Source organism: Vulpes lagopus, chromosome 17, assembly GCF_018345385.1.
Source record: "Vulpes lagopus strain Blue_001 chromosome 17, ASM1834538v1, whole genome shotgun sequence".
NCBI lineage: Eukaryota > Metazoa > Chordata > Mammalia > Carnivora > Canidae > Vulpes > Vulpes lagopus.
Genome location: NC_054840.1, coordinates 6,150,768 through 6,166,122, shown reverse-complemented (window position 1 = coordinate 6,166,122; position 15,355 = coordinate 6,150,768). Strand labels below are relative to the sequence as shown.

Sequence of the window (15,355 nt, the reverse complement as noted above, 5' to 3'; positions counted from 1 at the left end):
TCTACTCATCGAGAGCTGTGTGACTCACACAGGTCGCCTAACCTCCCGGGGCTTCACTGCCCCATCTGTAGAATGGGAGAAATTATGCACCCACCTCATAAGGTAGGTGTGTGAAGTAAATAAGCTATTGCATGTAAAGCACCTCAGATGTTGAAAGGCTCAGAAACTACTTGGTAACATGATTATGCGGTTTACAACCACTGATTTCAATGAGAAAGCCTGCACACCTTCAACGAATTAAAAAGGAAATAGTACCTAAAATTAAAACAAAATAAAGCAAAACTGAATTTGTTTTATGCTAGAGAATACCTTCTATTTTATTTGACATTTGGCAGGGGAGAGGCTTATCAAATCAATAATAAGGAATCCAAAAACTTATTCCCAGGAGGAGTGGGCAGCTATGGATTTCTGGCAGGACACCTCTGGACAATGTTTTAATAACGTGTTTCTATTTGTCACAGGATGAACAAGCACCTGTGCTGGAAACCAAAGGAAGCTTCATGGATACTGCAGTAGCCATCTAATAATTTAAAATAAGGCAGCTGAAAAAAATAAATAAAATAAAATAAGGCAGCTAAACATCTCTTTATTTAAAAAATTTGTTTCTATCATAAATGTTAATTCTGAAATAGCTGATCTGAGTATGGCACTTCTTTACCCTTGCTCAAATTTACAGTGAGCTCTTTATTTCCAGAAGATGAATTTCCTGAAAATATCATTATAATTTCTTATGTGAACTGACCTGTAATGGTTTTTAAATTGCCTTCACATTCATTCATATGAGCTAGATACAATAGGTATTATTTTCTTTGTTAGCAAAAACAGAGTGAAAGGGGAACTGATAGGCTGGAAAGGTCACATACCTATAAAATCTTTTTTTTTTTTAAAGATTTATTTATTTATTCATGAGAGGCAGAGACACAGGCAGAGGGAGAAGCAGGCTAGGGAGCCTGCGGGGAGCCCAATGTGGGACTCGATCTCAGGACCCTGGGATCACACCCTGAGCCAAAGGCAGATGCTCAACTGCTGAGCTCCCCAGGCGTCCCCACATACCCGTAGATAACAGAGCTGGAAAGAACCCAAGTCTCCAGACACCTGGTCCCAAAATTATTCTAGATTCCCCAGAGGAGTGCTCCCTACGCCACGCACCCCTGGGCGAACTGCAAGCACTGCCTGGCATGGTTCTACAGTTACAGAAAGCAGGAAGAATTTGAGCCATTTTCAAAATTGTGTATTTTTCAATGACATTTAATATTAAAATATAGAGACATTAAATCAACTGCCTATTTTCATCGTATGTGTCAACTCTGTGTTGATAACAGTGCAAAATGCACTCTCTCACTTCCTGTTTACCAAGGCAGCAGCTTTATGAATGTCAAATTTCCAGGAGCAAACCTGTTTCATCCTCAGAGACCATTTATTCATAGCACGCTGTGTTTCGAAATTTCTACCTGGATCACTCAGTTTGAACTCTTTCTCTTGGCTTATTCAAACATGGTATAAACCAGTTGATTTCTTCCCACTGATCTGTCAGATTTGAGTTGCCAAAGACGGACTTCCAGCGGGTTGGGAGCTGGTCTCAACTCCAGGAGAGTTGTACTTGGTAGAGGAGACCTTTTGTTTTCTGCAGAGACTCCCACAGCTACTCTCGGTTTGTCACGGGATGAACAATGTTCTGAGGCCCTAGGTCATGGATCAGAGCATGAAGTCTTTCTGTTTCTGCAAAGAATGATGGCTGTGGAGAAGGAACCAGGAGGAAGTGAGGAAAGCAGAGAACTCACTTCAGAGAATTGGTGTTCCCTGGATTCCAGCACTGGCGAGAAAAATAAAGTCTCAGCCCAGTAGAGGGAGTTGGCAATCAAGAGACTCGGATCCTTCCAAGGTGGGAGGGATCTGGAAGAGAGCCTGTGTTCCGTGGTCAGGCCTGGCTGAACGCTGACTGTCATTTCCCTCCATCTGCTTTGTGCTATATTCTATTCTTTTTCCAACAGCCAGAATTATATTTGTTGCCAGGCACGTGACATTGGCAGGGAGGTTCTGAGTCTCAGAGAGCAAAGCACAGAGAAGCCAATGAAGGAAGAGGGGGGTGAACTTGGGCATGGCACGCCATGGCCCTTGGTGAAAGGGCGAGGGGAGCACTGCAGACAGGCTCGAAGTTCCACCTCTTCCCTTCCTAAGAATATGAGCCCACAGGCTTGAAACTGGTAAACGAAAATCTATTTTATAGTTCCAATTAACCCAGGAGATGAACAATAATAATGTGAAGGTTCAGAGAAGGGGGAACATGTGAAATATATTTCCAGGGTACATGCGTGTATCCATGAAAAGTTTTATGTATAATACACACGCCCTTTGAAATGTGACTATCAAAGAAAGGGAGACGATTGAGAGATCAGAGCTAAATAACACAGTTAATTTGAAATTCAATGGGCTCATTTCCCATTTTCTACAAAGTAGGCTTCAAATTGCATCTTTAATGGGCTCTGTGAACTTCCAAGTGTGAGACACAGTCTGCAGCAGATGCTACCCTACGGTGCTCTCTCATCACCCATCCCTTTTCCTTTCAGGAGCAGCTCATAGGATCGCTGGGAAATGTTCAATCAGAAAATATGTTAAAGTTCCTTCAGCCCTGAAATACTATGACCTCAGAAGAAGTCCAGATTTTTTTTTCTTAAGATTTATTTACTCATGAGAGACAGAGAGTGAGAGAGAGGCAGAGACACAGGCAGAGGGAGAAGCAGGCTCCATGCAGGGAGCCTGACGTGGGACTCGATCCCGGGTCTCCAGGATCACGCCCTGGGCTGAAGGCAGCGCTAAACCACTGAGCCACTTGGCCTGCCCAGAAGTCCAGATTTTTAAAGACAAATGAATATGCTGAAGAAAAGTGTTCTTTCAGGCTCCCAACCCCTTTAAAAACAAATCTTACGGGTACTTACTAATATATGTATACAGGGAACTAATAACTCGGATGAGGGAAGCTAAGACTCCTCCTACTCTCCTTATGAGCTGATCACGGTTACAATATTCACCATTCACTACTCCAACCAGTGAGTTCATTTGTCAGCCTAATGGATTTCTGCAACTTATTTCAATTTCATGAAAAAATATCTTTCTCTTTTGTCAAATATGCTTTATAGATAAAGTGGAAACTCCTGCATCAATGAAATGCAAGAGTTGGCAGAAAGACACTTTAATTTTGTAAATTAGACACAAATTGACCCACAGAATTGAGAGACTGACGTACTACAAGAAATCGTTGTGGGTAGGTGTATGTTTAACTGTACCCAAGACTGTTTTTAAGTCATCTCAGAAACAGATCGTGTGGTAACTTTCTTGAAAAAAAAGATTGTGAGAAGACCAAAGATAGAGGTCACCTGTAAAAGCACAGATCACCATTAATGCTATGGCCACACCTGCTCTTCAAGGTGAGTCCTAAGTAGTCCTGACTGTGCCCTGGAGTTACCTGTGGACCATTATGAAACATAAGTGCCTGGGCCCCACTCCAGGAGATTCTGACTCAGCAAGTCTGGATTGAGTCCAGCTCTCTGGATTTTTATAAAAGTCCAATGGTGAGAGGTGCCTGGATGGCTCAGTTGGTTAAGTGTATGAATCTTGATTTTGGCTCAACTCATGATCTCAGGGTCGTGGGATTGAGCCCTGTGTCGGGCTCCACACTGGGCATGGAGACTGCTTAAGACTCTCTCTCTCCTGGCCCCTCTTCTACTTTGCACTCTCTCTAAAATAATAAATAAATAAATTAGAAAAAAAAAAGTCCAGTGGTGATTTTGATGTGTAGTAAAGGGTGAGATCCACTGTACACCTTGCAGGATATGGTGGGCACTGCGGTGTGCTGCCTAAATGCCCTCCCCGTGGGCTTAAGACAGCCATTACCTTCCCACGGAGAGTATTGGCGGCCGATTACTCACAGTGAAGATCTCCAGGATTTACCCTCCTTGGTCAAAGGGACCTGCCTCAACCCAAAGTCATGCTCAATTCCTCAAGTCAGCCTATACCTGATGACTGGTTAATGGGAGGAGAGGACAACAAAGGCCCAACCTCCTTGTCTCAATCTGTGCTAATGCTGAAGGGCTCTTCAATCTTGAAGTTACGGGGCCTGGGGAGAGGCACTGAGTTGGAAGTCTCAAAGCTATTTTTGCCTATTGCCGTTAGGGGCTTAGTCAAGTCACATCACCTCTTGAATCTTAGTTTTTAACTCTACAAATGGAGACAGCAATGACAATAATAACAGTAACAAACACAAGGACTGAATGGTCTACTCTCAAGAGTAGTTGTGAAGATTCAGTAAGAGTCTATAAACTATAAATCATATAAAATCCTGGCGATTACTATTGTAAAATGTTCTTAGGTCTAAAAATCCCTATATATTATGTGGGGAAAAAAGATATTAAAGTGCCATGTGACACTGGAAGTAAAATGATGTGTCAATCTCCAAAATGTGCATATATTTAATACTCTCCATTGCATGTGTTCAATGAATTGAAGGAATAAAATGTAATGGTGTTGTTTATTTGTTTTGTTGCTTTTATACAGAGCTAAAATCAGCCATAAAAAGAAGTAGTCTGGCAAACCATGAGAGACTCCTAACTCTGGGAAACAAAGGGTTGCAGAAGGGGAGGTAGGTGGGAGTATGGGATGACTGGGTGACAGGCACTGAGGAGGGGACTTGATGGGATGAGCACTGGGTGTGATACTATATGTTGGCAAGTTGAATTTAAATTTAAAAGGAGGGGGCAAGGAAAAAAAGAAAAGATTAGTAGGAATAATATGCAAAATTGGGGATCCCTGAGTGGCTCAGCAGTTTAGCGCCTGTCTTCGGCCCAGGGCATGATCCGAGAGTCCTGGGATCGAATCTCACATCGGGCTCCCTGCATGGAGCCTGCCTCTCTCTCTCTCTTTCTCTCTCTCTCTCTCTCTCTCTTAAATAAACAAAATCTTAAAAAAAGAAGAAGAAGAAGAAGAAGAAGAAGAAGAAGTAGTCTGGGTACTAGGACAACTCAGTGGGGAGAGAACTGTCTTTTCAACAAATGGTGCTGGAACAACTATATATCCCCATGTAAAAGAATGAAGTGGGATTGCTATCTTGCACCATGTCTGAAAAATAACTTAAAATGAATCAAAGACCTAAGTATAAGGACTAAAACCATAAAATTCTTAGAGGAAAAGAGGTGTACATCTTCACCATCTTGGATTAGGCAGTGATTTTGTAGCTACAGAACCAGAGCACATGTGATAAATGAAAAAAATAAACTGGACTTTATCAAAATTAAAAATTTTTGTCTTTCAAAAGAGATTATCAAGAAAGTATAAAACATCCTGAATAGGAGAAAATATTTGCAAATCTTAAATCTGATATGATCCTTGTATCTAGAATATATAAAGAACTCTTACAATTCAACGAAAAGACAACCTAATTAAAAAATGGACAAGAATATATATTTCTCCAGAGATAATACATGAAAATGGCCAAAAACAACAACAACAAAAATACTCAACATCATTAGTCATTAGGGAAACTGAAAGCTGAACCACAGTGAGATATCCTTTCACATCTATTAGGATGGCAATAATCAAAAAGACAGATAATTCTAAGTATTGGCAATGATGACAGAGAATAGACCATGGGAATGTAAAATACTGTAGCTGTTTTTGAAAACATTCTGGCAGCTTCTCAAAACGTTAAACATAGAATTACCATATAACGCTGCAATTCTACTTCTAGACTAATAAAAATATGTCTGCACAAACACTAATACAGAATATTTATAGCAGCATTAATCATAATAGCCAAAGAGTGGAAACATCCCCAATATCTACCAACTGATGCATGGATAAACAGAATATAGCATGTCCAGAAAATGGAATATTACCTGGCAATAAATATAAATGAAATACTGATAATATCCTATAACACAGATGAGTCTTGGAAACGTTAAATGAAAGAAGTCAGTCACCAAAGACCACCTACTGTACGATCCCATTTATATGAAATGCCCAGACTAGGCAAATCTACAGGGAAAGAAAGTAGTTTAGTGGTTGCAAGAGGATTAAAGCAAGGGGAAGTGGGTAGTGACACAGGGTTTCTTTCTGGGATGATGAAAATGTTCTAAAACTGATTAGGTACAGTCGCACAACTCTGAGAATATACTAAAAAGCACTTAATTATACACTTTAAAAGTGGGTGGATTGCATGGTATGTGAATTACATTTTAACAACATTTTGATTGAAATAAATAATCCCAGGAGCTGAAGAAAGAAGACGGAGGGTAACAAGAGTTTAAATATAACTCACGGAAAAATATGATGACTGCTTTGCTTTGATTTTTAAGTGAACACAGCTCACTGTCTGCCACTAAATAAATCAAACCACGATCTAACGGCGTGGGAAAGAGACCGGCCAGGAAAAAATGACTGTGCCCTGAAAGAATTCAGATTGCTTCAAAAATGGGACTCAAAATTCTCAGGAACCGAAATCAGACTTAAGGAACCAATAACCTACTGCTAGCTGAACCCGATTTATGCCTGCTAGGAAAGGACAGTATTTTAAAATGGGCTTTCAAAAGTCATTTCAGCAGGAAATGCGAGAACAGCTGCAGTAACCACCCCCACCAACACGCCAAAGCCTCACCTGTGAGCTTTCAGTATCCTCTGAGCAATGGCATCACCTATCTTGTTGAATACAACTTTGTCATCAGCACAACTTATGAAAAACTGGTTCTGTAAGAAATAGAGAGATCGTGTAAGTCTTTCTTATCTTGGTAGTGTGTAGTGTGTGTATATATGGAGCGTGTGCTCTATATCAAACACTACACTGATATTTTAAAGAAAAATGTGTCACGTAGCAGACATGTTCTTAGTCCTAAAAGCATTTAGGAAAGTAAATGACACTGAGACTCTGGGTCTCGCGCATTTCTGGGTAATATCACATATAATATCTTAGTCCAGGGGGAGGCTACACTATTATTTCATCATGTGAATTCTTTGTAGCTTGCACGTTAGAAAGGTGGGAACATTCCACATTTAATCAATAGGGACACTAGGTTTACAGATTCGTGACTTGTGTACATGCTCATGATTTAAAATCCTATGTTGGTAAACTTTCTGTCTCATGCTAAGTTGACCTTTCTAACCAGGTAGACAGTGGAATCCTGGTCGAATTTTTTCCACCCATTCTCTATTGTTTCCTAGTCTCTGCTTTTGCCTTGCCTCATCTTTTTGGGTCACTTATTTTCGAATTCCTATTTTAAGTAGCTTCAAATCCCTTTCACAAGTATGTTTCCTACATATAAATACGTCAATAAACCAGAAAAAGAATTTTTTTTCATTTTTTTTTCTCTAAGTAACCTTACTATTCATTTACCTGTAAAACAGTCTTTAAAACTCTTACCAAAAAACCCAGGTACAACATTATTATCCTAATGCTATGAAAGATTTAATGACTAACATAAAGAAATGTGAGTCATTAGGTACAAATATGATCGCTACTACATACTTATATACGTAGTTATAATACACCTGTAATTTATAAGTATAATCATAAGTAATCTTTGCTAATCATCCTTAAGAGACATATACGCAATGCCTCAAACTAGAATTATCATCCCTTTGTGACATCATAATTTTTACTAGTTTACATGTTTTCATACTTCGATGTATAAATCTTTAAACTGCCTCCTTAAGACAAACTTACCAGAAGACATTGTGTGGGAACTCATCTGAGAATGTTCTTCTTTAAGGCATTGAACAATAAAAATTTCAGCGGCAACCAAAACATGTTTGTTTTTCTGAATTCGTATTACAGAGCAGCTTAGCATTCCTCAGTAGCTGTAAATACTCGCTGGCCACATGTCAGGGCCTGTTCTCCCTTTTGGGGGCGAGTGGGGTACATGCCAACCACTTACCTTGGCTAGAGCTGTCCACAGCCATGTGTATCCACATGGCATCATGGACTTCATCTAGGACTGTGGTAACACTAATTTTAAAAAAAAAACACCTGACTTAATGCTACTAAAAAGAGATAAAGCAAAAGGTTTCTGGGTAATGCATGAAGCAGCCATTAACATCTTATATCGTGATGGTATAATTGACGAAATTATCAATACTAATTATATTAGTACTACAAAGCTCCAGACTTTGATCCTCAGAGTCCTTTTTCTGTGGCATCGTCCCATCCAGGATACTGTGTTGCACCTAGCCTGCTAACTTTAAAACTCAGCTTCTCTTTTTCTAGGTCTGTGAAATAAATAAAGCTTTAATTATTTCCTACCTGCCCTCTGTGAATAGTCACTGCCTGGAAGTGGAGAAGGCCAGACTCAAGGGGAAGGAACACAGGGCTAGGATGATTCTCTCCAGAAAACCCATCTCCCTCCACACATTAAAAAAATTTGATGGGAAAGACAAGATGAAAATAAAGAAGTCATTACATGACTTTTAATTTTTTTTCTGAATTTTCCATATGCTCTGAGCTAGCTTTATATCTACTTTAAAGTGCAATTCAGGTTCCAAACTAAACACAGTGTCCCTAGGTTTTCTCCTATTCTCTGAACACAAACTCTGATATCTGACAAAGCTTTAAAATGAACAATGGTTCATACAGGATTGATGTTCTCACATCTTCCCTTTCTATACGTTGCTTATTCCAATATTGCCAAACCAAAGGCATCCAGTGGCCCTATATTGGCCACTTACCCTTGTGTGTGCTCTCCTGAAGCAGCATATGCCTCACGTTTAAACCAACTCACTCAAGACACATAAAAACTCACCCGTGTTATAGTATTTTTGACTAATATTATAGTGAGTTGACACCTTTAATAACAAGAACTTGAGGGACTCCTACTGGAATCCCGAGTTAATGAAAATTCACAGTGAACGTCAGGTATTCTGGAGAGGTAAAAGTTCAGATGACTTGAACTCATGGCTCCACATCTGCTGATTAATGCAGCAGACCCTGGTTTGGGGGGCCCCGTGGTCTCTGTAAGCCATCTATGGGAAGGCCGGGTGTCACGGTAATTTACACAAACAGGACTTACTTCTATATAGATATAGTGTTTGCTGTTCTCTATCACGTTGATGTAAGCAGTGTGGATGGACTCTTCATGGTACTTTATACCAGCCGACCAATCAGCAGCGGAACGGAGCAACTGCAAGGCAGCAATCAGAAATGAGCAAACAATCAAAGATGACACCAGATGTATCAATGAAATCAATGCTTTTTCTTCTACATAACTGAATGATTACACTGACTTGGGTGTCATGCGTGGGCCAAGGGAGAGTAGGCGGGTGGGAAACTGGTCCTTGGATAGAATCCACAAGGAAGGAGCCTGAGAGGTATATATCAGAACCTGAATATATCCTCCCCCTCCCAGGATTGTCTTCATTCAAAACTGGAAACCAGGATGTGCAGTGTCTACCAAGAGTATGGCAAAAGTACCTCTTTTGGTGGCTGGGAGTAGAGTGACCATTGGTATTCTTTTTCCATTATGGTTCCATAGTTATACCAGAATGCATGTTATTCTGGTGTGTTTATTAATAGCACCATTTTTACTCTCCAAAATGTCCTGTTTTGAATCATAAGATATGGTCACCCTAGCTCTAACTTGATAATGCACTGTTTCCTTTCCCCCCAGATAGATAGTGTTCAGATTTTAAAACACAAATAGGTTCATTTAGATAAATAATCCTGACTTTGTCTTTAATTAGCTGATTCTTGATGTGTTTCCTCATTGCTCGTCTTTCTCATTCATACTGCCTCCCCCTATTCAGACACTCACCTGCTAACCCCCTGGATTACATTAGAGCTTCCAGCTCAGATACCCGAGTATATGTTAAGTACATTGATACCTAGTGGGACTGCCTAGGTCAAAGCTTAGCTCCGGCACTCAGTAGCTTTGATCTGGGTCAAGTTTCACAACTTCCTGGTGCCTCAGATTTCTGTGCTATTAGATTATCTATTTTATAGGGTTCTGGAGAGGATTAAATGAATTACTACTGTGAAGTGTGCAGGAGTAAGTGTATACCTAGTACACCCAAGTATATGTAGTAAGTGGTATATAAGTCCTTGCCATCATTTTTTTAAAAAGATTTTATTTATTTATTCATGAGAGACACAAAGAGAGGCAGAGACACATGCAGAGGGAGAAGCAGGCTCCATGCAGGGAGCCCAATGCGGGACTCGATCCCAGGATCATGACCTGAGCTGAAGGCAGGTGTTCAAACACTGAGCCCCCCAGGTGCCTCAGTGCTGCCATTATTAATGAGAACATTAGAGGATGCACTTGAGCTTCGGCAGATCATGTCAGAGACTTACAGAGGCTGGCTGTACATGGGAGGGTGGACTAGAAGACACCCAAGCCTTTATAGCTAAGGACCGCTGTTTCACTTTTTCTTGTATTGTAACTATGACTGCTGTGCAAAGTCGGGCATACAGTAGGTGCTCAATAAATACTTATTAATTGGTTTTCCTTAAGCAATAGCATGACATTGCAGAAGAATCACAATGGAGATAGATTTGCTATTCCTGATTTGAAATGAATATTGAAACTGTCTCTCATGAGGCCAACTGAAATTGAAAACAAAAGACTGGCTCCACATTATTAGGAATACATAAAGTGATCCAGGGTGTAATTGGTTTTATGTCTGCTATATATAACAGATCTTGTAAAATTCTTGATCTAATGAATAACTTTAAAAGCTGCAACTATAACACTAGGGAAATTCAGACCTAGTCCTTACTAACATCATTGATTGTATCCTCAAAATATTATTCTTTACTATGAGGCATTTATTACAAAATAGCTTCCCTCAAAAGACGTACCTAATTGCATCAGATGACCATGTGCCACTGGAACATTTAATTGTGAGCGGCGATAGTAAAATACCTCCAAAGAAAACTCATAAGGAAAATTTAAATAAGTATGATCTGCACTGGGAAAAATATCTTGATTTCACCTCATCTCTAGGGAACCGGATTATTGTCCATCGGTAGAAATGACAATGTTTTGAAGAAATAGAAGTTTTCCAGTTGCTAGTCCACTCAGATTTATGTTAAATTTTGTTGCTGAGGAGCACAGCCCTGAAAATGGAGGCGACCTTGAGAAGGTTCTCCACTACACATACTGATCCGATTCTACACAACTCTGGGAACAATATATACAATTGCAGAGTACGTTGGGCAGATAGAAGCTCTGGGGATCTGTGCTACAGCTCTGCCCTTACCAGCTCTTTCACCTTCAACAAGTCATTTTAATATCAGGAAGCTTGGTTTCCTCCACTGTACAACTAAGATCTCTCTCTCTCTCGATCTCCGCCCCCCCCATACACACACACACACACACACACACACCCATGTGCAAGTGTACACATGCCCCACAATCGCTGGGTGAAGAAATAAATGGCATAATACACACATGGCAATGGCACGTGGAGCAGAGGAGATATTTGATGTGTTGGATTTCTACCTCTAAGAACTTATAGGTGAAGTTTTATACCACCTTTGGTGGTCACTTCTCAGTCTTCCCTGCAAATCCAGAAACCTTATATTTTTCATTCCTTTCTCACTCTCAAAATTTGCCCTGATTAGGGTACTGAATAAACTCATTTACATAAGATATAAATGAGCAGTGCCAAGTAGGTTTCAAGTCTAATCAGTTTGGAGTAGTTTCCTGGACAGCAACGCCAAAAAGAGGCTCCTAGGAACTAGACACATTGGGGAGGAAAGCTAAGATTGATGGCCGGTGGCTCCAAGAAGGGAAAGCATGCAAATCATGCATTTGCTCTCTTTCCTGTGAAAGATGATGGTAAAATGTTTCTCTTTTAAGATGCATTTAAATGTTTAAAGTAAGTATATTTGTAGGGCAAAAGAAGAACCTGAAGGACAGTGTAAGCCAAGTAGAAAGTAGAGGTGGGGGCCCTGATTGATGCCTATTAAACTGCAGCCTGTGGGAGATTGCCCCCCTTCCGGGGGTGGCGGTCAGCATCAACAATCCGTTGTTTGAGTCGAAACCACTATTGTTTTCTCACAATGAAAATTTATTTTTTATTTTTTATTTTTAAGATTTTATTTATTCATGAGAGATGCAGAGACATAGGCAGAGGGAGAAGCAGGCTCCCTATGAAGAACTCAATATGGGACTTGATCCCAGGACCCCAGAACCATGACCTCAGCCAAAGGCAGATGCTCAAACACTGAGCCACCTGGGTACCCCAGCTCATTTAATTTTAAAAAGTCATCATTTTGTATTAAATTTGAGCATATCTTCCAAGTCATACAGAGAAAAATAACTTGGCGTTACTCTTTATTTACTATAATTCTAAGCAGTTAAAAATCTATCACCACAAGAAAAACTAAAAATGCAGATTTCCCTTTGGTCCTGCCTCTACCCTTAAAGCAGGGACCCTGAAGTGATACACAGATCAACTCAACTGCTTTAAATGCTTGATGGTCTAGAAGGTTTGTAAACAGTTAAGGAGGTGAAACTCATTGTGATTAACTCCCTTCTGTTTCAAATTTAAGATTTACTCTCTCATTTTTCTTAACTGGTCTGACCAATGTGTCTCGCATTTCTATTTTAAGCCAGTGTAACTGAGACAGGCCTCAGACCCCTGCTTACACATGCAGAAACAGGCCTTATCTCATTGGTCCCAAGTATTCTGAGAGTCAAATCTAACCCTCACTTTTCAAACCTCAAGCTTGAATACACAATTGTAAAGCCCATAAAAAGACCGTATTTCTAATTTTATGTTTTTGTCTTCAAACTGTAACTGGAACCAGTCATTTTTCTTTGTATTATGTCCTATTTTTTTTTAACCTGAAAGATAGACTTCTCAGGCAAAATAGGTGAAGGGGAGTAAGAGGGGGATCCCTGGGTGGCGCAGCGGTTTAGCGCCTGCCTTTGGCCCAGGGCGCGATCCTGGAGACCGGGATCGAATGCCACGTCGGGCTCCCGGTGCATGGAGCCTGCTTCTCCCTCTGCCTGTGTCTCTGCCTCTCTCTCTCTCTGTGTGTGACTATCATAAATAAATGAAAATTAAAAAAAAAAAAAGAAGGGGAGTAAGAGGTCAAACTTCCAGTTATAAAATAAATAAGTCACATAGATGGCATAGAGAATATAGATGATGATATTCCATACTGGAATAATGTTATAGGGTGACAGTGACCACACTTACCATGGTGAGCACTCGGTAATGTATAGAATGGCTGAAATGTTTTGTAAAAATAGATAGATGATAGGTAGATAGATAGATGATGATAGATAGATAGATAGATAGATAGATAGAAAGAAAAGAAAAGAAAAGAAAGAAAGAAAAACCTTCTCTTTTACCCACAAGCCCAGACGCCCTTATATACAGTGGGCCCAAGTTGAATATATGGATTAAAATACAGAAATCTCTTCTTGAAGGAAGACTTTCCAAAGTTTCTTAGTATTTGTCCCAAGCTGGCTTTCTTCTTACTGTAATGCTTTTCTTCTCTATAAATTCAGCACATATCTTAATTTCTTTTTATTTCCCTAAACTCCCAGGCCAGTCATGGACCACAGACTGTTAGGACAAGAGCCAGCCATATGTCTCTCAAGCAGAAGTTGGCTTCCATGTGGAAGCTCATCAGTGGCACAGGTCGGGAGGTAAGAGAAGCATTCAGTGTTGGGTCTCATCCTTCCAGTCTGTACTGAGGAGCACAGCAGGCCAGGGGCACTAAGAAATGGACTCCACTCAAGAATTTGCCTCATCCTATCAAGCCCTTCCTTCTAATGACCACTCTCGTGCCACTGAGTGTCATCCAGTCAGCACACAACATGTAGGAATCCACAACATGTAGCAATCATGTAGGATGGTGCTTTTGCCTGAATAGTAGGGAGAAGTTATCCTTGAGGCTGAAGGAGAGGAAGAAACATTGGAAGAATAAAACTTAAAGGGAGAGAAATCCTAGGAAAAAAGGTATAGACGGGGGCTCTCGGGAACCAGAAAGAAGCAAGAAGACAGTTGAGGAAGGACTTGGGGCTGCTGCTCCAGGAGAGGATCTTAAAAGGCAAGCACGCCAGGCAGCTCTGCCTCCCTGAAGCCCTTGGTGGTTACAAGCAGCCAGATCTCTGGGGTGGGGAACCGTCTCTCCCTACGGGCTACCACCTCGGGCACTGGGGTCAGGCTGCCCAGGATCCAGCCTCAGCCACACCGATACTCCCTGAGCTCTTTCAACCTCCCAAAGTCTCACTTTCCTCATCTGTGAAAATAAGAGGTCGCACAAAAGTTCAGTTTGGTGACGACTGAATGAGATAATCTACAGATATTGATGCTAAAGCTTCAGGGCAGCGCCAGGCAAGGAGCAAGCACTCCCTGTTCATGGGCCTTCTCCTGCCAAGAAGCACAGCAGCAAGCGCAGGAAGGCCATGGCACGAAGACCTGGTCCATAAATGGGAAATAGCTTCCATGTTAGGAAACTGCCTTAGGGGTAAGGGGCCTTCTTTTACCCTTGCCTACCTACTTCTTTTTTTTTTTTATTTTTTTCACAATACATTTTGTGGGCCTTTGGAATCTATGTTGATTTGAAATCTATACTGATTTAGACACTGATTGAGGAAATCTATGTTGATTCCTACATTGACATCCTTCAGAGAGTCATCTGGCCATTTCCCCCAAGTGTAGGAACAAATTTTTCCACTAATGTAATTTGGATGTCATTCCACTGGCCTGTATTTCTTTTCTGCTTAATTTTTTTTTTTTAACAGAGAGATAAAAGATGTAACTCCAGTGGAATTAGTTCTCTTGATTTGGCAGGACTTCTCAACAATGATTGTCTAAGGAATGGCTTTTCTCCAATAAGCTGCTCAATTTAACAAAGAGGATTGGTCCCTATGTTGATCCCATATTTTTTCTTAAAGATTTTATTTATTCATGAAAGACACACAGAGAGAGGCAGAGACAGGCAGAGGGAGAAGCAAGGTCCCTGCAGAGAGCCCAACGTGGGACTCGATCCCAAGACCCCTGGATCACGACCTGAGCCAAAGGCAGATGCTCAACTGCTGAGCCACGCAGGCGTCCCTGATCCCATATTGATGCTAACTTGGCATCAGGCTTTTTTTTTTTTTTTTTACCTTGAGAGACATGCCAAATGTCCTCTGTCTTGGTCCTTTACTTTAAGTGACAATGATAGCATTTGGGAATCTAGTTTGCTCCTTTTAGGGAGAAAACGAGTTCTTTTATATAGTCTGTGCATAAGTGGTTTCAGAGCCATCTCTCCTCCACCCATGGGCCTCAAGTCCTTCTCCTGCTTTCTTCCCTAAATGTTCTTGGCAGGCTTCTGAGAATGCCCAGTTCAGAGGGGCAACACTCAAGATTATTTTAA

At 40.8% G+C, this 15,355-nt stretch overlaps 1 protein-coding gene across 7 annotated transcripts in view; it reads right to left on the bottom strand.

The window, feature by feature from the left end:
* The window catches only part of PLD1 (phospholipase D1), a 206,854-nt gene that overhangs the window by 42,517 nt on the left and 148,982 nt on the right, over window positions 1–15,355 (bottom strand). For all 7 annotated transcript variants that reach the window (XM_041731565.1, XM_041731562.1, XM_041731564.1 and 4 more), the window contains 2 exons: window positions 9,048–9,158; window positions 6,647–6,735 (listed from right to left, as the gene is read on the bottom strand). In XM_041731565.1, coding sequence (XP_041587499.1) covers window positions 6,647–6,735; window positions 9,048–9,158 — 200 coding nt within the window. The remainder of the gene's footprint in view (window positions 1–6,646; window positions 6,736–9,047; window positions 9,159–15,355) is intronic.